A 23,549-nucleotide genomic window follows, 5' to 3' on the forward strand; every position below is an offset into this window, starting at 1 on the left:
AAACTATGGTTATTCGTGGACCTTAGGGTCCTTGCCGGGCATACTAGGAGAGGTGGTCCCGTAAATACGAGGGCCCTAAGCCTAAAGTAGTAACAAAGGTGGTTTATTGGGTTAAGGCAGGAATTTCTTGACACAAAAATCCCCATGGTAAGAGTAGGGAGTAGGTGGTTCAGGCGGCAAGGATTCAGCATTCATCCCCATCATCAGTGACAGGATCGATGGTCTGAAGTCTCTAGCATGTGCAAGAATCAAATACATTTAACAACTGCGTCCAATCCCAGAAGTTATTGTGCCAATGTACCATTAAGAAAAGTAGCTGGAGCAAAAGGTTATTGGAGCACTAGAACTCACTTTGTGCTACAGCCAGATACTGAAAGCTACTCAGCTTTATAGATTGGTCTTTGGGGACAGCAACCTATATGACAGTAGTTACCTACACAAACAGGAAACTCTGACGTTAATCTGAGGGATGCTCAGGACAAGATCTGTTTACTTCAAACCATTCGTCTATGCATCTACGAGAGAGCGAGAGAGAGAAGAATTATTTCTTTACTGGAGCTGAAACACAAAGAGAAGTTTGCTTATCAGTCAGCTCCACGAAAACAGAAAAAAAAATATTTTCAAGTAAATGCTTTCGTTATAATGAAAGTATCATGCTAACTAGGGCAATCATTCAGAAATGGTTTTTCCATAACAGTTAACAGACTTGTAATTGATCAATCAATCAATCAATCAATCAAAAAGCTATATATTGGAAAACCTCAGTAAAGGCGTCTTTTTGAGGGTCCTTGCATACTATGAAGTAAGATTTCAAAAGAAAAACAATTAACAGGAAAAGTAAGTATGCTGAGGGGATAAGCTCTAGAAATCCCACCTTGTCAAATCTCATTTTTGACAGTTTTTAAATGCAAACCTATTAAAATTATTTCAGTGAATTATTAGAATGGTTAAGTGGAACAGATTCCCCTGGGAGGCTGCGGACTCTCCTTCCTTGGAGGTTTCTAAGCAAAGGTTGGATGGCCACCTGTCATGGATACTTTAGCTGAATTTTCTGCCTTGCAGGGGGTTGAACTAGGTGACCCTTTGGGTCTCTGCCAACTGCACAATTCTATGATTCCAAGTCCCAGCTGCTGCATTCTGTTTGGCATGTACTTACCCTTTATGATATATGCATAGACAAGGCAATCGTGCTATTGTATCCCCTTGCTGCAGCTCTTCCAGGCATATTGCACACTCCCCAGCATCTTTACTCAGCACGTCCTCTACAGACACAGGCAAAACACAACAGAGACAAAAAAATATATATATTTCATTCCTAGTATTGGCAATATCCTTTAAAGAAATGGCAAGGAAGATGAGATCTATCACGTTTAACATTCAATGAAGTTAACAGTCACAAAATCAAATCATACTGTGGTTTGATTTAGTCTAATGGAATACTGTTGTGAAACAAGCTATTGGAATGTAGGGCTCAAGATTACAATACCTCACATGCTTGTGCAGACAGAAAACAACAAGGAAGACCTGCATCAAAGCTTTCCAGCCAGTCAGCCAGCCATGCCCTCTTTCAGTAAACTCCAATGCATCCCATGTTCTCTCAGTTTTCCACCCTTGAACACTTCGACAGCATTCTGTGACCACTAAGCATGCTTGGTCCTCACAGGCTCTTTTGGGGTTTTCCACCTCTTAGGGATTTCTTCCAAAGCCTTTTTTTTTGTGTGTGTGGGAGGGTTGCTTGGGGGTTTCTCCCCAAGCCTACTAACCTTCGTGCTCTAAATTGATGGTACCCACTTGGCTACTAAGGATCCACACTTGGAAAATGAGTTATTTATGATGGTATAAAATATATTTCAACTCAGATATAGACAGAAAATAATATAAATGCTCTCTCAGCCTTCCCCATAATTCAAAGATCAATATTTATAGTATATACCTCCTTACGGAACAGAGACCTTTATCACCTGAAGCCTGAACATGGAAAAGAAGCACCTCTGACATACTAGATTCTATACATCCCTACTGCTGAAGTGGTGATCATAAAAAGTAATTAGACATCAACACTAGATACACCCATTCGCTTCCAGATTGCAAGTTGTGCAATATGGTTTCCAGATGACATAGGGCTGGACAAAACCTGAGGCAGAATTTCTGCAAAATAAGCCCATGCGCTTGATTTCTGTAGCTTTACCTCACCAGATTTTGCTCAATCTGGCAGAGGTTTGCCAGAGCCAACCACTGTTCCGGCACTGAACCTGGAAAGCAGTGTTCCACATTCACCACCTGCCAGGCTTTTGAAGCAGCTGATGAATGTGAAAGAGGTTTAATTCTGCACAGCATTGCCAATTTTGGATTAAATTGTGCTGAGTGCCTATCCATGTATGCTGCACCTAGAAACTGTCTCTTACAAGAAGTGGATTGGCCTTGCCTTCTACCTTTGCAAGCTAGGGATGGCTAAATCTATGCCTGCCATATCTAAATAACAAGGATATTCCAGAACCAGTGAGACCCTCCCTTTCCCCTTGCAATCCATGTCTATTTCCACTTGATTAGAAGTTCAAAATCAGCTCCAGAATTTGGAGGCATCTCTTTTTGTGGAGCGAAAGTGAGTTCTGATGGTGTAAAAACAAAGGCATGTGACAACACGCCAGAATTTAATTTCAAAGTAGGTTATGAATGATGGCGCATAGATACCTTAAATGGTTTTTTTCCCACTGAAGAAGCAGAAACTGGAAGTTTACAACTTCTTAACTAATGAAAGAGTAAAAAGTTTGTAAGTTATTCATACAACTGAATAACTTTTCAAGCATGCTCTCTATTTGACCAGACAAAAACAGCCAAGAAGGGGTTCATCCCACCCAAACTGAGCATTTTCTTAGTAAATTACTACTAGTAGTGGATACAACGATCCCCCAAACGGGGATATTTTTGTAGGTGACAAAGCTGTAATACCAATGCGACAACAATTCTGTGATGAATCCTTTGAATTAATGTCAAGATTTACTATAAACTGATCTCTCTGTGTTGAGATTCAAATCAGTAAGGAAAAATCAGAATTGCTAATTCTCTCCACAGAACTAGGGCTTGAAACAAATTCTTATTTTTTCCTGTGAAATCTTTATGAAATACTTTTCAGGCAATTTCAGTATGCTACATGAAAGGTAACAGATCTTCCTATTTCCACAGTATGAAGAATTCGCAGAAGCTGGTCAAATTAAAATGTCCGCAGTTTATAAGAAGCAATTTCTACCTATACTGGCATGGTTTTATGAACCTTCTGTTTCTAGTCAATAATTAAAACATGCCTGAATGGGCCCGAGCCAAGAACTGGGCTTACATGCTCCATTCTGTACTCCTCTTCCCAAATAGCTAAGATAATAATTTTGGTAGTGTTTCATTTTAGTTGGTAGGATCCTGGTTTAAACATACACATTGGTAAGTTTCATACTATGCCAACTTGAAACCAAGTTAGCTTATTACAACACAGTCGTATCTTGGTTTTCAAAAAGCTTAGTACTCGAACGTTTTGGCTTCCGAACATCGCAAACACCGAAGTGACTGTTCCAGTTTGTGAACTATTTTTGGAAGCCAAATGTCCAACGGGGCTTCTGAGGCTTCCGATTGGCTGCAGGAGCTTCCTGCAGCCAATCAGAAGCTGTGCTTTGGTTTCCGAACGTTTTGGAAGTCGAACGGATTCCATTCGACTTCCAAGGTACAACTGTAATTAGATTATTTGTTTGAATACACAGTAAGGCTGGAGTTAATTAAAGCATAACTAAACTCTGCCAAAGTAACCCTGGCCCTATAGGAGAAGGAACACACAACTCTGGCAGTTCACTTGTGCTTGCCCCAACTCATCTAACACTAAAGCAGGGGTGAGGAACCTCCAGACCACAGGTCAAATTTGGCCTACATCCCAAATTGGCCAACTAAGCTGTTTTCCTAAAACCACGCCCATCATGCTCATGGGTACAGATGTGGCTGGAATGACTGTGCAATCTAACTTCCCATGGGGAAACTTGATTGTGCAGCCGATCCCTGCAGAAAGCAGCTTTTCTGGCCCTTTGCTCAACTCTTGGGAAACACAGAGCTTGTAATGTGCTTTGCACTGCATTTCCCAAGCACCCAACAGCCAGTTGTTTGGCTATTGGCCTGGTAAAGTTGGACTGTGGTGATGGAGACAGATAAAAATCTGGTCCACCAGGTCAAAAAGGTTCCCCACCCCCTTGCACTCAGCCATGACCTAAAATTATGGCAATCCAGCAGGGTATGAACTCCAAGCTTTTGTGGGATACTTAAAAACCAAGGGAAACCTGATCGGCTTGGACAGCAAGGCCTAAGTGTCTTATGCCTACACTATGAAGAAGCTCACTTTGTTTTACCGATTGATTCACTTGGCACTTTAAAGGCATCTTCTCTAAATATTTATTTATCTGCTTTATATGCCATCCTACATCACAAGATCTCAGGGCTGTTCACAAGATAAAAGATGCTGAATTTTCTGTCCAATCCCCAATCACCTCTGAGCCTCATCCTGGCAGGCTTTGAGTTTGCACAATCCACTGTTATGAAGGCATAATTTTTAGAAGCAACTTTAAAATTCAAGTCTTGTTTCAGATCAAATTGATGTAAGTGCCTAATGCATTTACAGACTTTCCCACAAAGAGCCATTTCCACAAGTCTACAGTCTCCACGGCGGCCAGATAAACTAAGACTCACATACCACAAGGCTCTCCTCAGTCTCCTCTTCTGCATAGCAAATGTTGTCACCGTAACCTTGACGTACAGAGAAACTATACCCTAAGCAACTGCTTGGAGTGAATCAATGCCAGATTCTGAGCACAACCCAATCATCCCTGGTTTATCACCAGTGTGGCATGATAAATGCAAAGAGAACATGACACACAGAGAACAAAGTCGTACATGAACCTTGGAGCAAACCAATTTGTACTGCTGTGGAGGTTTCCATAACTGCCATGATATCACTACCTGCTGCCACAAGGCAACCCAGACTGTGCAGACAGCACTTAGTCACACCCTTGCTTAGCAAGATCTATGATAAAGAAATAGAAACCCCAGAGTTCTCTCCTACATCTGACCTGGCCTTCCTCAAACCAACTTGAGGTTCAGCTGCTTACGGTGGAGGCTAGTTAGGCATAATTTATTATATGCTTTGATATTTAGTAGCTGGGTATGTAAAGATTTTACCACTGGAGAAAAGGAGATAGCTATTTAAAGGCCAATCAATTAAATGCTGCTTGTGCGTCAGTGAACTCAATATACTAGGTGCTTCTGTAGACATTTGTATCAAGTCTGGAATCAGTAGCTTTCATGCACCCAAAATGCAAAATAAAAAGCTCTTCTTAGTAAACGTCTATACTAATGTAGGTCAAGGCAGCATGAGTAAAGCAGACAGCAAAACAAAAGCCTGTTATCTGCAATATATATTGGTTTTAATGAAAGCATCCAACAGGATTCCATGCTCTGCTTCATAACAGAAATATTTGCCATTCAGACGAAGCATCCAAAACAATTCATCTGTTTCAGTGGAAATGGGGGCGGAAAGGGGGAGGGAAGGAGAGAGACAGACAAGCACTACAACTTGACTGATGAAAGATCAGGCATGTTACCTGAATACTTTTTTGTTCTTGAACCCTCAATGATAGCAGACCATCACAAAAGCAGCACACAATGTGCACTCCCCTAGAAAAATCAAGAGTGATAATAGATTTTATTTTAGTAATAGTACAGAAGCCGCCGAGAATAAAATGCTATTCCTAGGCCAGTGACAGTTGCCCTAAGTTGCAGAGATACTTCTAATTTCCATAACATGTAGATTTTTTTTAAGTGCCTTACATTTTGACACCCCACCCCCAACTTCATCTCCTTTGTGCTTATTTTACATGCCAGGGCAAGCAACAATGGACTCAAGTGCTTAAGTCCTCAAAGCAGAACTTGCATGCAAAGAAAAGAGAGACGCTTAATAAAGTGTGTGTAAAATTAGTGAGAAAGCTTGTTGTTGTTTTTTTAATTATGTACTGCAGTCACTGATACTGGTAAATTAAGCAAACATCTTGTATGTCAAGTCGATTTCATACAAATATAATTTGACAATGATCAAACCAGTCTTAAAATCTGATACATTAGTAAAATGTAAAACAATGCAAGTGGCGTAGCCTAATGAAAGTTATAACATACGGAAGAATCTAAGAAGAGCCTGCTGCAAGAGGCAAATGGCACTTCCAGTCCGCTAGCCTGTTCTCAGAGTGCCAAAGGGATACCTATCGGAAGCCCGCAAGCAGGTCCCAAGCAAAAGATCACTCTCTCCTCCTGAAATCTCCAACAATTGGGATTCAGCAGCATTCTGTCTCCAACCAAGCTATGGCAAGAAGCTCTGGATGTTTTGATTTTACTCTTAACAAAGGACAAGCTTCAAACCTGTCTGTAGCTTTATTTTTACACATTTAGCAAGACTTCAATATGGCTGTTAACAATGCATTTTCTTCCTGGTAAGTCAAAGGATTGTGATGAGTTAATATGGTCATGCTTGCCTCAACCTCTCTTTGTTGGCATGTGTACCTGTAGAACCGTACCTCCCAAAATAGGGTGTTATTTCAATCAAATGACCCTAAGTTAGGATCTTACGTTTTCATTTGAGGGGCTCTATAAGCACACATCCAAAGTAGACATTTACAGCAAACACATGGAGAGCAGAGTAGGGTGGACTCCAGGAGGTGGCAAATGCTGCATGTAACCATTGTTCTGAGGATGTTTACCCATTCTGAGTGCTTACATAGAGCCACAATGAAGACGGGAATACCAATATAAAAGACATATGACTTCCCTGAAAGTTTTAGACCTCAACAAATAAAGCACTAAATCACTTCACAAAAGAAAAATGGTTTGTGTACATGAAGACCAAAATTCAAACCTTAGCATCTCCAATTAAGGGTCCAGGCAGGTCTGAATAATGTCTCTACCTTAGACCTTGGAGGGCCAGCCAGGTTAGACAGTACTGAGCTACATACATCAATGGGCTGATTCAGGGCAAAACAGTTCTAGCACCTTATAGACAAACCAGTGTACTTGCAGAACAAGTTTTTGTAGTTTGAAATAACCCCTCTTCACTGTCACTTGGTAGGCACTGTTAAGCCCTCAGGTGTCATAGCTGTCTTCACTGTGAGAGTTACACCAAAGTTTGGCTTAGCATGTCATCTGAGCCCAGGCTAGTGGTTTGTCATGAGCTGTAGCCAAGATTTGTTCTTGGTTTACAACTTGTGGCTTGCCTGGAGCAAGACAAATCACGTGCCTGGGTTCAGACAATGCACTAAACCAAACTGTGGCTTGGTTCACAGCAGTGAGACCAGAGGAAGAGCAAAGCAGCTGCGAGCCACAATCTCCTCTCTGGGAGCCTGCACCAAGTCATGGTTTGATTTAGCGTTGCACGGAAACCGAGTCAATCTACATCTGTGAGGGGAAGTAGCTACGAAGGCAGAAGCTAAGGCAGCACCCATGTTCAGAGTCCTAACCACTAAGATACTGACACCGGTGGGTGATCTGATCCTCCTAGAAAGAAGACTTTTGGGGGTGTTTACAGGAAACCAAAAGCACTGAAAACATGCACAAGGGATCCATGCTAGCTAGTCCAGTCCCACCCCCAATGTCCATGACAGCCATGTCCCTCACAGCCAGGTGTGGGTCTCCTCAATATAAGGGGGAATACTGAGTAATTGCAGTAGTGGAAGATAGTGGTGTGTGTGTGTGTGTGTGTGTGTGTGTAGTAATCAGGAGGTTTCCAACAAATGGGGATACATGGGGGGCTCCCCTTGGTCTGGACTCTACTTCATCTGTTGCAGAATATGGTGGCTTGTGGGGGCAAACTGCTGCCAGGACATAAAACCTGGCTTGTAGGATTTTCACCAACTGCCACTCCGCTACTGGATCAAATTCAAGGCATTGCCACTGTCAGATCCTTTACAACTCAGGACCAGGTTACTTGAGAGACAACCTCATGCCATATATACTAAGTGGGTCGCTGCTGACTTCAAAAGAGCTTCTCCTTCAAGTTCCAAAGATATCAGAAGCCCATTCCACAGTAACTTGGAGCAGGCTACACCAGTTTTGTAGAACGGTATTCCTGTCACGTTATATGACAAACACACACTGTACTTTCTGGAAGCTATTGAATATATTTTTGTTCAAGGAAGCTTGGCAGCAGGATGGATAGCTCTCTGCCTGCTTAGGATTTGCTTGTGTTGTTTTTATTGTATTTTGTATATCACCTTAAGGTATGTGTGCTGAAGGTGATTAAATAAAACGAAAGAAGTAGGACCAGAATGCCCCATTGAATGAACTGGTCCAGGCTCAGATTGACTAATGGAAAGGAAACACGTGGAAAATTCTACTAGGAATTCAACTCACCATCATTGTGAGCCTGGACCAGTTTATCAACAAGCAATTTTCTAGACACTGCGGTGGAAAAACATTATGGACATAAGCACCCTCTGTTGGAAACCTACTGACAACTATATATATCTACATGTTTTTGTGTAGAACTGCCTCTGTTCTGACTCACAGGTGTTTCAGTCTACCAGGTGTTTCAGTCTACAATACCCATCCAGTGAAATAAAAGTTCCACAGAGTTGTAGCCAGAAAGAAATCTACTATAGGGCAGACCTAGAAGAGGAAAATGAATGCTACTTGTCACCCATATAAAACATAAGGTGCCTCAAAAAAGTTGTTAATGCATTATACGGTGGTACCTCGAGTTACAAACACCTCAGGTTACAAACGCTTCAGGTTACAAACTCTGCTAACCTGGAAGAGTTACCTCGAGTTGAGAACTTTGCCCTGGGATGAGAACGGAAATCGTGTGCTGGCGGCACAGCGGCAAGAGGCCCCATTAGCAAAAGCACGCATCTAGTTAAGAACAATTTCAGGTTAAGAACGGACCTCCAGAATGAATTAAGTTCGTAACTAAAGTTACCACTGTAGTTTAACAATTTCACAATGGAGCCTCCCTTTGAAGTTGTTTTGTTGAAAATGGGGACCAATAGGAATAGATGTATGGTAATCCTGCAAGTTCTGAAGTATTTGAATGTAGACTTGCTATGGCAAAAACCTGCATAGCAACATCCATTAGGAGACCACTCCAGTTGAGTTGCATGTGTACCCAACTGTTCAGGCACCTCTTCCATTGTTATTGTGGGTGTTAGGTTCTGTATTCCACCATATCTCTCAGCCTGACATTTTGTACATAATTCCTCAACAGGATGCAACCAGGGCCCTTAAATAAACATTTTCAAAGGTAAGATTAACACATTAGCTTAAACCCCTGTAGGTAAGATGACACTGTTATACAAATTATGGAAACACTGGGTGTTTCCAGTGTTCAAAATGTAAACAGTCAACACTGTATGAAATAAGCTACAATGTTAAACAATGTCACAATTCTCCGTCTTGGCGCAGCAAGCATTTTTCAATCAAAAATCCTTCTCAATAGTTCAGAAATTCCTACTTAGATTTTAACATAAACAAACCAGCAACACATACACACCACTTCCTGCAATAAAAATTGATTTAAAAAATAAAAACAAAAACAGGTATAATTACCAGTACTATATTTTCATCTGAAATAGAAAAGATCATTCCAGTATGTGTAACTCTGTCACAGAGTCGCAACCCTGGAAAAGACTGAGGCAGGCATAAATTGCAACCCTATCTGGTGTCTAAGCTGTTGCAGAAAATGCTGAAGTCAAGAATTTCCTTTGCTACTGACTCATACCACATCACATTTCAAACAAAATCCACATTGTGAGAGATCAATTACAGCTTTAGGATTTATTTTTAAAAAAAAAAAAAACAGCAAAACACTTTAGCTAACGGTATACCAAAAACTCACACTCAGCTTAGACCCTTTGAAAGCAACAGACTTAAACTTAAACCTATTGCTTTCAATAGGTCTGCTCCAATTATGACTAATGTTGATTAAAGCTGCAATCTGATACACACTTAACTGGGAGTAAGCCCCATTAAGCAGATTTCTGAGCAGACATACATAGGGCTGCAATGTAAGGTATAACAACTGCAAACCTACAAAATACAGTCATAAGGACAGAGAAACCCTGAAAAAGAAAACTGCTTTTATTGATTCAAAGAGCTACATCAACAAAATAATTGTGGTCTCTTGTGAGATGCTTATATGGTCAATCAAATAAAATCGCTCCATAAACATAGTGAAAGATAAGGCTCAGGGTTTGCCCTCAGGTACAGTTCCTAGCAGTCATAAGACTGCAGCAGTTGCAGACACAATTTATGACGTCCTCGGAATGACCTTTAAAGTTAGAAACTGATTAAGTGTAGGACATTCCAGGTAGTTCTTATCCAGTAGAATCACGAGGTACAGAAAACAATCCCTGTGCATTTCTCATAAGAAAATGTACGCATACTGTATTGTAAATCTACACGTGCAAAAGCTCCACACCCTTTTTTCTCTGAACTGTTTTTACTGACTTTTTGCATACCTTTCTTAGCAACTCATTTGTATTTGTGAGATTATCCCTTCCAATGGCAGAAGCATTTCAGTTAATGGCAAAAGTAAAACATTTGCTCAAGGGCTTATTATTTGCTTAATGTGTGGGATTCTACCTAGGGTTAGTAAATCAAAAGCTTTACTGGTACCAACCAAAACCACAATGTACTTGTGCAAGCTTGTGGTTTTTCAGTTAATTCTGATACAACTGTTTTACTATTCCTGCGTGGAATAGTCTTAACAGACCAGACAAGCTACTCTGGCTTTTGTTGTGTAGATGTAGAAACATCTCCGAATAAAACATAGTTGAATATCACCCTATAAAGGTGCAATTTTAAAAACTGGTTACATGATTATGGTGAAATCAAATCTAAGAGTTATTATAGAAGACACTGCAAGACAAGAAACTAGGGTTAGCAAACAATGGAAGAAGCAAGTGTCATTGGAAAGCAGGGCAGCAAGGTCAGGGGTGAATCACCCAACTAATGAATATGCAGTTTCGCCCAATTACATATTTGTAATACTGTAGTCTGCATGATGGCTGAAGTCTGCCTTAGAGTCTAGAGATTAGATACTGTTATATGAAAACAGAAACAGGAAAATTTCAAAGAATGGATCTTGTGAGGGGCAAGAACTACAAGAAGACAATCAACTGGAGAATGAGGAGAAAGGAAAACCAAACTAAGCCTAATGGCTCTGATAAGAACCTCAAGAACAGTCAAAGCAGAAAATAATGAGTCAGAGTCTGCAGCTAACTTATATCAGTTGCATTTACCCATGTGACAGCTTTAAAAGAAATAGAAGTAGCGACATTCAAACCTTGTTAAATTAATCTTGTATTTGGGTCCACTTCTTTCTCTCAGCATATTTTAAGAGCATGTGGAATGCACAACTGCATGTGTACATTGCAGGTGGCGCTGTGGGTAAAAGCCTCAGCGCCTAGGGCTTACCGATCGAAAGGTCGGCGGTTCGAATCCCTGCGGCGGGGTGCGCTCCCGTCGTTCGGTCCCAGCGCCTGCCAACCTAGCAGTTTGAAAGCACCCTCGGGTGCAAGTAGATAAATAGGGACCGCTTACTAGCGGGAAGGTAAACGGCGTTTCCGTGTGCGGCTCTGGCTCTGGCTCTGGCCAGAGCAGCGATGTCACGCTGGCCACGTGACCCGGAAGTGTCTCCGGACAGCGCTGGCCCCTGGCCTCTTAAGTGAGATGGGCGCACAACCCCAGAGTCTGTCAAGACTGGCCCGTACGGGCAGGGGTACCTTTACCTTTACCTTTAACCTAAGGTTTGCATCTGGCATGAAAACAAAGCACCCCAAAGCTCCCAATTGCAGCAGAACCCAACCATGCTCCATCTTACAAAATATAAATTTATAAAATGCAAAATGCAGAGTTTCATTCAGGTTGTTTATAGCATGTGTAATGCCTTTCCAAGGACTCAACTAATTGCAAGACAGCAGATGCAGCACCCGAAGAAAACTCCTAGGCGCCTAGTTGCTCAGATTCCTAGAAATGTTGTGCTAGTGCCAGTAAGTTCAGAACGTTTGTTCTGTCTTCAGAGAGCTTGCCTCTAAATGTATGATATTGGCTCCAAAATATGGATGCTGCTGCCTAAGTATATAAAACATTTCTCCAGCACCAATGATCCAGAATTGAAACTGTTATTTTGCTTGATTTGTGTGTGCATGAGCTGCTGCTCATAATGGACCCTGTTGTTCACAATGCCCATCAAAATAGGTTCCAACTGGGACAACTGATCTCACTGATCATGGGTTGGAGGAGGAGTTACGCTAAGACGAGACCATGTCATTACCGAGGAGGCAGGTTTAGTCGTTATTTGAGGACTATCCCTTACTCCGGGTCTGGTCTTGTCCGGACAGATACTGGAATCAGCAAGGGATACCCACATGACCTGAAGGTGTTGCTGTGCAATGCCAGGTCAATGATTCATAAGGCTACTGCCATCCATGACTTGATCATGGATGGAGGACGTGACCTGGCATGTGTAACAGAGACTAGGTTGGATGAAGCAGATGGGACTGTCCTTGCCGCTGCTTGTCTACCAGGTTTCTCTTACGCACAGCAACCCATGCCTTGGGGGGAGGGGTTTGCAGAGATTTTTAGGAAGTCATTAGTTTGCACCAGGCGTCCTATTGGGAAGACCTAGTTCTCTGAGTGCATGTTCTGAAGTTGGGCAATAGGGGAAGTACAGGATTCCTTTTGGTGTACCGACCTCCCTGCTGCACCAAGGAGGAATCCGAGCTGCTTCAGGTCATGGCGGATGTTCTCCTGGAGACACCTAGTTTGGTTGTCCTAGGGGATTTTAACATCCACACTGACACAACCTTACAAGGGGCTGCTTGGGATTTCATGGAAAGCATGGCCTCAATGGGGCTGTCCCTGAATAAGTCTGGCCCACTCATAGTCACGGACATGCCTTAGACCTGGTGTTCGCCTCTATGGATGTTAGTGATCTGACACTAAGTAAAAGTGAAACTAAAGAAGTGCCATGGCCTGATCGCTTCCTGGTGCAGCTGGACTTCTCCGTGACCCTTTCCCTCTGCAGGGAGGTGGGACCGATTTGGATGGTCCGCCCCCGCCACTTAATGGATCCAAATGGTTTCCAAAGAGTGGTAGGGGATGCTTTATCCCATGTTGATGGCCTTTCAGCTGATTCCCTGGTGGCCCGCTGGAATGTGGAGTTAACCAGGGCTACTGACTGTTTGGCTCCGAAGCGCCCTCTCCGATTGCATGGAGCCCAGACAGCCCCATGGTTTTCCATGGATCTGAGGGCAATGAAACAATCGCTGAGATGGCTAGAGTGCCAGTGGCGGATAACTCATTTTGAAGCTGACCAGACACGGGTTAGAGCTCAACGTTGAGCCTACCAAGTGGCGATAGCGACGGCGAAGAAGACTTTCTTCACCGCCTCTATTGCATCTGCAGAAAACAGCCACAGGAGACTCTTTCAGGTGGCTCTCAATTTAGCGGAACCACCTGCTACATCGGGGCCCAGTACGGGCCACACGATCTCCTGCAATGATTTTGCAAAGTTTTTTGCTGATAAAGTCGCTCAGATTCGGGAAGAGGTAGACTCCACCATGGGAGCAAGGCCGGGGTGGGAGAGTGCTAGAGTCCTGTCTAGTCAAGTTGCATGGGATCAATTCCAATCTGTTACCTCTGAGGATGTGGACAGGCTGCTTGGACGAGTGAAACCAACCAGCTGTCTCCTTGATCCTTGCCCATCCTGGCTTATAAAAGCTAGCTGGGCGATGGGCTTTGCGGGGTGGTGAATGCTTCTCTCTGTGAGGGAGCCTTCCCAGACCTGCTGAAAGAGGCGGTTATTAAACCACTTCTTAAAAAACCATCTTTAGATGCTGCCAATATGGCCAACTATCACCCAGTCTCAAATCTTCCATTCTTGGGCAAGGTGATTGAGCGAGTGGTTGATGAACAACTCCAGGCACGCCTGGAAGAAGCAGACCATTTGGATCCCTTCCAGTCTGGATTCAGGCCTCATCATGGGACTGAAACGGCCCTGGTTGCACTGGTCGATGATCTCCAGTGGGCTAGGGACAAAGGTGAGAGCTGTTTTCTAGTTCTGCTGGATCTCTTAGAGGCTTTTGATACCATCAACCATAACATCCTTCTGGACCGTCTAGAGGGGCTGGGAGGTGGGGGCACTGTTATACATTGGTTTCGCTCCTTCCTCCTGGGCTGTGTTCAGAAAGTGTGTGTGGGGGTAAGTGTTCAGACCCCTGGGCTCTCACTTGTGGGGTGCCTCAGGGTTCTGTCCTCTCCCCCATGCTTTTCAACATCTACATGCAGCCGTTGGGAGAGATCATCAGGGGGTTTGGGCTGGGTGTCCATCAATATGCGGATGATACCCAGCTCTACCTCTTTCAAATCAGAACCAGTGAAGGCGGTGAAGGTCCTGTGTGTCTGGAGGTGGTTGGAGGATGGATGGTGGCTAACAGATTGAGGTTGAATCCTGACAAGACTGAAGTACTGTTTTTGAGGGACAGGAGGCGGGCAGGTGTGGAGGACTCCCCGGTCCTGAATGGGGTAACTGTGCCCCTGTAGGACCAGGTGTGCAGCCTGGGAGTCATTTTGGACTCACAGCTCTCCAATGGAGGCACAGGTCAATTCTGTGTTCAGGGCAGCTGTTTACCAGCTCCATCTGGTACGCAGGCTGAGACCCTATCTGCCCATGGACTGTCTCACCAGAGTGGTGCATACTCTAATTATCTCTCGCTTGGATTACTGCAATGCGCTCTATGTGGGGCTACCTTTGAAGGTGACCCGGAAACTACAACTGATCCAGAATGCAGCAGCTGGACTGGTGACTGGGAGCGGCCGCCAAGACTACATAACACCGCTCTTGAAAGATCTACATTGGCTTCCAGTACATTTCCGAGCACAATTCAAAGTGTTGGTGCTGACCTTTAAAGCCCTAAACGGCTCGGCCCAGTATACCTGAAGGAGCATCTCCACCCCCATCATTCTGCCCGGACACTGAGGTCCAGAGCCAAGGGCCTTCTGGCGGTTCCCTCGCTGTGAGAAGCCAAGTTACAGGGAACCAGGCAGAGTGCCTTCTCAGTAGTGGCACCCGCCCTGTGGAATGCCCTCCCACCAGATGTCAAAAAGAATAACTACCAGACTTTTAGAAGACATCTGAAGGCAGCCCTGTTTAGGGAAGCTTTAAATGTTTAACAGATCACTGTATTTTAATATTTTGTTGGAAGCAGCCCAGAGTGGTTGGAGAAACCCAGCCAGATGGGCAGGGTAAGAAGAAGAAGAAGAAGAAGAAGAAGAAGAAGAAGAAGAAGAAGAAGTTATTATTATTCCAAGAGTCAAAGGATAAAGTACAACATTTTGTGATTCCTGGACTGCCAACATTTGGTGTAGGCACGTTGGACCTTCACTTTTAGGGGTACAAAGCACAGTGCTCAGGTTTTTATAACCTTGAATCCTTGCCTGTGAGTGAATTAACATTCCAAATTGAACAAGACAGCAAGCTGCCCTAGAGCTTTCTCTTTTGAGTTTTGTGCTGTTTTCTGTCATGCTGTATAGCATATCATGCTCAAGAACATTTACTACACTAAGGCAAGAGACCACACGACAGAGCTGCTTGAGATATCGCTTAGACAGAGACTGAAACAGCTTTCAGTAAGGCACAAAAAGGTAACTATCCGCTCCAGAGTTCAGAAGACAGTTTCTCCTCTAAATAATCCATTTCAAAATCCTAGATAATGGAAATCATCCGGCCAATTCTCTACTTTTTAGGGCAATCATTAGTTAGTAGGACCTAGGCTCTACGTGGAAAACATCATCCAAACCAGCACAATATGATGTGCATTATGCAAACCTTCCCAGGAGCCTATGTAGTCTTCTGGGGGCTCTAACCCTTTGTGGGTCATCACTGCATGGCACAACATTAGTACAGTGGTGCCTCGCAAGACGAAATTAATTCGTTCCGCAAGTTTTTTCTTCTTGCGAGTTTTTCGTCTTGCGAAGCACGGTTTCCCATAGGAATGCATTGAAAATCAATCAATGCGTTCCTATGGAGACCGTCCGGGGACAGAGGGGAAGGCGCGCGCCTTCCCCTCTGTCCCCGGAGATTGCGGGGCAGGCAACGGGGAGAAGCGATCTTCTCCCCGCCGCCCCTTGCTTCAAAAGAGGTCCGGGGACAGTGGGGAAGACGCACTGCGAAGCAAGCCCATAGGGAGATGCGTCTTGCGAAGCGGCTAAGAAAACGAAAAACTCCTTTGTCTAGCGAGTTTTTCATCTTCCAAGGCGTTCGTCTTGCGGGGCACCACTGTATGTCATCTACTATGGATTTTGGAAAGTGGTTTGTCTGTCTGTTCATTCTCTTTTCAATTCGGACACATCTTTAGAGAGCATCACTAACTAAGTACAAGGGTTCCCAAGGTGGGGACAGCAGCTTTTAAAGATACTCCAATACTCCAATATTTTTTGCTTTTGAAAAATTCCTGGGCAGCACTGGGCACTCCCCACTATCAGGAAATAAAATTAAATATAGACCTGAAGAAGGAAGGAATGCCTCCAATTGAATTACTACTACATGTGTGTCGCACCCTCAGTCAGGACTCCATATGGTGCAATTCTACAATGTGGTAGAGTGTGCAGAAAGCAGCTTCCTGCAAATCTCAGCTTTTTCTTTAAAAAAAATAAAAATAAAAGTTTCTAGAACTTTAGGAAATGTAGCAAAGTGTGCCAGCTAAAATCTCAGAATGAAGAAAACTGACTGAGAAGGACTCAGTGTGCTGGGCTGCAGTGTTAGCCCCTCCTTTGATTTGCAACAGTAGAAACAATTATGTAAATCAAGAAAAACTATGCACACATGCTCAATTTCTATTATTTATGAGGGTCATGGAGCTCAGCATTTCTGAGTACTGACTTAAATTGCAGAGAGTATAACCACCATGTCATTTAAAGAAAATGAAATTCAGCACAACTATACACTGGTGTCTTGAACAGAGTAGAAATGAAAAGCTATTCCTGCCCTCTATTCCATCTCTTCAGTACCGAGTGTATCACTAATAGTTTTAACTCCTCAGCACCAGGCTGTAGTTAAAAGGCCATTACCTTAGAAGCCAGAAATAGCACAAGGTAGGCATATCAGAAGGGTAATATGCAAGTAGAAAACTCTTGAGAACTGCACAAGCTATACAGATTATAGCTACACACAGTATAATAAGCAAGCAAGGGGGGGGCATTCTCCAAATAGGGAACCTTGTTACTGGTATCATTACTTGCCATCTGAATCGCCACTTTAAGGGGCAGCGATCAGCTGCCTGTTCATAGAACACAGTGGATCATGAAGCCATTGTTTTTGATGTTGAGTGGAAGCTGGGATACAGTCTTTCCGTATTGCTAAGGGTTATTTTCAGGGTCTTTTTTTTTGTGAGGAGCAAGGAAATGAAAGAAGAGAAGCAGTCTGAAACCAAAGTTTCAGCACAATATACCTTGTAGCAAGTGTCATGCTTCAGACTCTGAGACTGGGAGAATATGGAGGACCAGGTAGAAACTTTCCATGATGTGCAGCTACTCAGTAACCCAGTTGTTCAAATCAGAGTGGTGAAGATACATGAAGCACCCTCCTACTTTCTCAGATTTCTGATCAGGTATGTTAGTGCAATGAGATGGTTACATGCAACAATTGACCAAGATAGTCTTGGCTTATGAGCCAGCCTGGGTGTGTGGTTGCCCACAAATCTTTCCCCATCCCAGCTCCTCCAGGATGCGCAGAGAGCTTGGGGAAGAGACAGGATTCCTCTCATTTGCAGTGTGGCACAAAAAAAGGAAATAAAAGAGCCTTATGGATTTGTGGCATTTTTTAACCTTCTCCAACCCTCAGTGCTAATGAGATTTGATAGCACTGCTTCCCTGCTTGAAGCATTCGACATTGGAAAGATGTATTATGAATCCACACATGTATTTGTGGATGCCTGGCTATATGCACAAAAAGCTAAGTCGCAATCTTCCTTGGAAAAGGCTGCTTTGTCCATCTTCCCTTGCAATCAACAGCAGCAGAAGTGGATAACTTCTTTCCAGTGTGGCTTTATACTTCACATGGGGCAACAATGAGGCTAAATAGATACGGCTGGTGTTCTGCATGAACTGCTAGCACCAACAGATTTGATCTGTCTTCTAAGAATATCATGCTAAACACTATTGTGGTTGTACAGTAGCTTTACAAACTTCCTTACTGTAATAGCTTTACATTTCTAATCTGTTTTAAAATCCACGTTACACAATGGCTTATTTAATATCTAACCATCTAAAAAGATCACAACAGTTCTCAAAGAGTCAAATAGGACAAGGCTCCCTCTAGACTAAATGCCTTCACCAATGGAATAATAATTTTAAAACCCTGTAAAATAGCATGTTTTACATACTGGGCAAGACAGCAAGAGACATTATCTTAGCATAGTTGTAAAAGGCTGCAAACATCATTGAGTGTGGTGGAAAATATGGAAATTTAATAGTTGTGGGAGAGAATGAATTGCACCGATTGACCAGCATGTTAGAAAACTATCAAATATAAGTAAAAACCTTTATGTACATTACAACAGAAAGTATCCCAAAATTAAACAAACATATAATACTTAACTAAAACACAACATTTTGTGTTGTCTGAGAACTTCAGATGTTATAAAAAGGAACCACTTGTCACATGTTCTAACCCATGTTCTATGCAACAGAAATATTCCTGTATCTATATAGTATACCCCTCAAGCCTACACACTTCTCCACATTGTAGTTTTAAGGAAAAGATAGGGACCCAATGTCTGACCACAGAAAGTAAAAAGTACATACAATAGGACTCACTGGATCACACAAAATGCTAAACCATAGTTTGACATTATATGGATGAGACACACTGAACCCAAGCAAGCATTGGGCTCAGGTAGCCCCCCTTATTCCTTCCATGCAGCCACAAGAAAGACTTCTGTAGTGCTTACTTTTATTTCCAAATATTCTCAACTTGGCGTTATGTGAACAAGGAATCCTAGTTTAAAGCAATGATTAATTCCTAAACAAACCAATTTCAAACCATGGGTGATGCAAGTTATATTGTTTGGCAACTACTGTTTGTATTAAACCAGGATTCCTGGTTTCCAAATAACATTACGAAGAGATCATTTTAAATTGAAAGTAAACTCAGTAGAAGTTGTTCTTCTGGCCACACAGGAGAAAGAGGGCAAAAGGAGAGGGGTGTATCTGAACCCAATGTTTTGCTCAGGATTGCTCAGGATTTGCTCAGGATTGCTCAGTGCTAAAATATTATTTGTTAATTATATTATTTCTGTACTCCTACGAGAAGTTAAGCAAGTGTGCATCTGGATAAAAGAATCTGGGAACAAAACAGACAGAACCACCAACTCCTGGTTTACTAGCTTAAATCTGCTGTTTGTGACCCACAAATGTATCTGCTCTTCAATGACCTGCTATATTGACACAACTTTTTGTTTTAGCCTTGATGGTCAATTACTGCCAGGATTTCTGATATAACCAATTTTCATTTTCAGTACTCTACTCCAGAGGAAGGAGATATTTTTGTGCCCCATTCAGACAACACCAAAAAGTCAGGAAACTAGAAAAGACTGACTTGCACGACTGAAATACCAAGATTTTATGTCCAAACAATAATTGTATCCCAACTAGTTTCCCAACTAGAATGATTATGGCTCTTGAAGAATGAAATGAAAACAAAAACATTTAAGAGAGGCATCAAGGGCAGACTAGAAATGAAATGGATGAAATAATTAACAGAATGGGTCAGCAGAAATGTGAGGTTTTTATCAGTGTCAAGTAAGCATTAGTAAATAGTTCTTTGTATTTGCTGGTTTAAATAATTGTATCAACTTAGTTCACAGCTGATCTTAATTCAGTTACGTACTACAAGCAGTAATTAGCTTACTTTCTTACCATTGTAGGTTATCCTTGGTTTTGTCAAACACATCACAAGATGTAAATCCATTTCATCTGAAGAGACAAACTTGGAACAAACAGGGCACTTGAATCCTAAAGCAAAAAAGAAAAAAGGAGAGAAAAATATTGAGAGAAGTGTGACAACTTTTGTATAGCTCATCTTTTCATGATATGTAAATCAAAATATTTCTTTGGTTTATGGAAGTGTCATTATACACAGGTATTAAAGGACAACACTGCTTTAGAGGACAGGTGCTTTGCGCTTAACACAAGTTAATGATGCAGGCATACTTTATTCTTTGCAAATTCATTTTGATACAAACTGGGAAAAGAGAGTGTGTGGAAGCAGTTCAGTTCTGGGCTAAACTAACTTGGCTCTCAGCTCAAAATAAATCGCACTGCACTGACAATGAGAAACACTGAGAGTCAACAAGGACATTCTCAGTTCAGAGGAAATGACATAAATATGGACAAGAGAAGAGAACTGTATATGACACTGATATTTCTTATCTCAATAGGGAGAATTAAATTAAAACTTCACCTTGTGAAATCTGGTAGTGGCCTACGACAAGAGATGGCAACCTAGCCAATATTCACTTCCAATGTGAGAGAAAATGAATCAAGATTCATGTAAAGCTGGACTATATAACTGCGGATTCACATTGCCCAAGGCAGGGACAAAACTAGGCTTTATTTTACATGGGTCAAAAACCCAGTTTGGTACCCCCCCATGCACATTTGCGCGCGCGCGCACACACACACACACACAGGTTGGGAGCATCAATGGCCCTCCTCTGGCAGCTTCACCAGGGGTAAAAAAACCCAGCTAGACGCCCCATAGCTACGACTCTGCCCAAGGAACCAGTTCATCACAATGTAGTCTCTGAAAATCCTTGTTGTGACCTTACCCTACATATGTAGGAATCTCTCTATCCCTGTCACATACTAGCAACCCCATAATTAGGACTAGGAAGGATTAAATCAGTTTTGCATGAAACTAGGTCAGAGAGGCTAGACATCTGCATGACCACAATTGCACAGTGAATTGTGGTGTCTGATTTCCAGTACAGCATCTGTTGTATACTTCACTTCTGATAATCTTAGCTTTGTTTAAGAACAATATCAGCAAGTAATAACCTCTTCTGGCTTTATAAAATGAATATGAGACAGACAGCTCCACTTTTACATTAAAAATGCACAAATTAAAACTTGTGAGATGTCCAATAAATGCTAACTATTTTTATGAAGATGTAAATATTTCTATATGCTTAAGACTTTCTGTCCACCAGATTAGGCTGTTTTGAATGTTACACAAAAGTTCAAGAAAAGTCTGACAACCCCAATATTGGAATAGATGAAATTCACCATTGCTCCCCCTCTCCTGTTAAATCAGAAATACTAACTTGGAGATCCACAGAAAACACGTTTGCCATAGAAATAGAAAAGAAGTTAAATACTATGATCCTGCATTATTGATATGGCAATGTTACTGTAAGTCTAGATACCATGGCAAACCCCATTATCAAACAAAATAATGAAATAAACCGTATTTAAAAAACAAACAAACCAACCAACAATTGTGATTTTACACTTACATCTTGTTAGCATTAAAAGGACCAGGGAATATTTTAGTTGAGTACAAGCTTCTGCTGGAAGTCAGCATGTTTGCATGGTCATGGTAAGCTACATCATCTCTGACCTAGGGTCCTGCTGGCTGGGGCTCATTGGGGTTTGACAACCTCTGAAGGGCCACATGTTCCCCCATCCCTGGCTGAAGGGAACATTCATGGACGTTCTTGCAATAGCTTTTTGATCTACTTGTGTTGTAGTTCAGATATGATGATACAATGATATAAGTTCTGTATTGTGGGGCGGGGGGGGGGGAGGATATGAATTGTGAAAAATGGCAGAGAATGACCCCTGAGTATCTCCTGAACCCAGCTCCTTGATGTTTTGAATTGACATCTAGTTTTGTTCTAGTTTAGCTTATGAAAATAACTCCCACAATTTTGTCCAATGTAATAAAGAGGGAAGTGTCTTTTTCATTTGAAAAAACCAAGCAGGCACATAAGATACATAGGGCAGGAAGGTGTACATTGGCAAAGTCTTCTGAATGCCTAATCTGAAAACTGGTAGAATAAGGCAACATTTCCTTTAAGTGAACAGCCCCCTTGCCTAACCAACAAATCCAGAAAGCCTTCTTGTCAAAAGAGGAACATCACTTGACCAGTATACTTATTCTATACTAGTAACAGGAACAGAACCAGAATGAGAACAAAGCAATATACAAACAAAACTCAAAGTGGGAAGTAGTATTTATTACATGCTGACAACTGTAGGCTTACTGAAAATGTGCTAAACCCAGAGAGGAACTTGCTACTCATCATCAACATCATCAGTTAAATTTCTATACAACCCATCATCTAAGGATCACATGGTAGCTTACAATATAAAACCATAAAAATACACATCATCATAATAAACAAAAACAATAACTTGAGCACACACAGTTTAAAAGGCCTGAGAGAAGAGGAATGTTTTTGCCTGGCACCTAAAGATATATAATGAAGGCGCCAGGCGAGCCTCACTGGAGAGAGCATTCCAAAACAGGGAGCCACCACCAAAAAGGCCCATGCTCGTGCTGCCACCATCCGGACCTCTCTCAGAGGAGGCGTACGAAGAAGGGCCTCAGGTGATGATTGCAGGGTCTGAGTCAGTTCATTTGGGGAGAGGCAGTGCATCTTGGCAGCGAACCCCAAAACAAACCCTGAGTACAGATTGTGGTTAGGGAGAGAGTTCAAGCACAACCCTGGGTTTGGATAACACACTGAGCCAAACCTGCCACACCCCACTGAGCTAAAGGGGCCCGGGAGGAGGAAAGTGGGCACATTCTTCCTCCTGGAGCCAGTAGTATGGCTTAGCATTACGTGTGAATATGGCCACCCTGTACCTTCAATAAAACAAAAGCCTTCTAGATAAAGTTACACAGGCAATTTAGATAATTTAGTTTTCATTTAAAAAGAGAAGGTTTAAACCCTTATAGAGAAAAGAAGAAGAAGAGGGGTATATAGAGCAGTGTATCCTGCTCACCCAAAAACTAGAAGATGGTTAAAGTGAGATCAGGCATGTGTGCGTGCACACAAACAGACCCATTAGCTGTTTCAAAAACTCAGCTTCAAATTTCACCCCTTGATTTTCAAAGGTTCATTTGGTTCAGAACACACCTGATGAGAGCAGAGTGTCACAGCTAGTTTTGAGGAATGTATTGCAGCATTTTATTTTAATTTAACAAAATCTGTATACTGCTTAACTGTGAATAAAACCTCCAAGTGGTTTATAAAGGTGGTTCTTCCTACTTACACAACTAAAAACTTGCAAGAATAGCCTGGTTTTCACAAAAACACTAAGCCACTAAACCATACTGTGGCTTAGCATTATATGCAAGCCAGCACAGCAGCTTAACTAAAGTTTGCTTATTGCCAACACCATTTTCTGGAGCCACAGTTTGCTGTTTTACAAGCCAAGTTAACACAGCATTCTTCCTTAACCACTGTTAATTGCTGTCA

At 42.2% G+C, this 23,549-nt stretch overlaps 1 protein-coding gene across 2 annotated transcripts in view; it reads right to left on the bottom strand.

The window, feature by feature from the left end:
* Positions 1-376: 376 nt before the first annotated feature.
* The window catches only part of ZNRF2 (zinc and ring finger 2), a 56,028-nt gene continuing 32,855 nt past the window's right edge, over positions 377-23,549 (bottom strand). Inside the window, exons 2-4 of one of the 2 annotated variants that reach the window (XM_079947446.1) lie at positions 19,981-20,076; positions 1,157-1,262; positions 377-515 (exon numbers count right to left, since the gene is read on the bottom strand). In XM_079947446.1, coding sequence (XP_079803572.1) covers positions 458-515; positions 1,157-1,262; positions 19,981-20,076 — 260 coding nt within the window. In that variant the 3' untranslated portion in view covers positions 377-457. Of the gene's footprint in view, positions 516-1,156; positions 1,263-5,627; positions 5,701-19,980; positions 20,077-23,549 lie in introns of those variants that run through there. The other variant, XM_079947447.1, reaches the window with a different exon arrangement.

The sequence above is a fragment of the Podarcis cretensis genome (genome assembly GCF_951804945.1).
Source record: "Podarcis cretensis genome assembly, chromosome: 12".
NCBI classification, from domain to species: domain Eukaryota; kingdom Metazoa; phylum Chordata; class Lepidosauria; order Squamata; family Lacertidae; genus Podarcis; species Podarcis cretensis.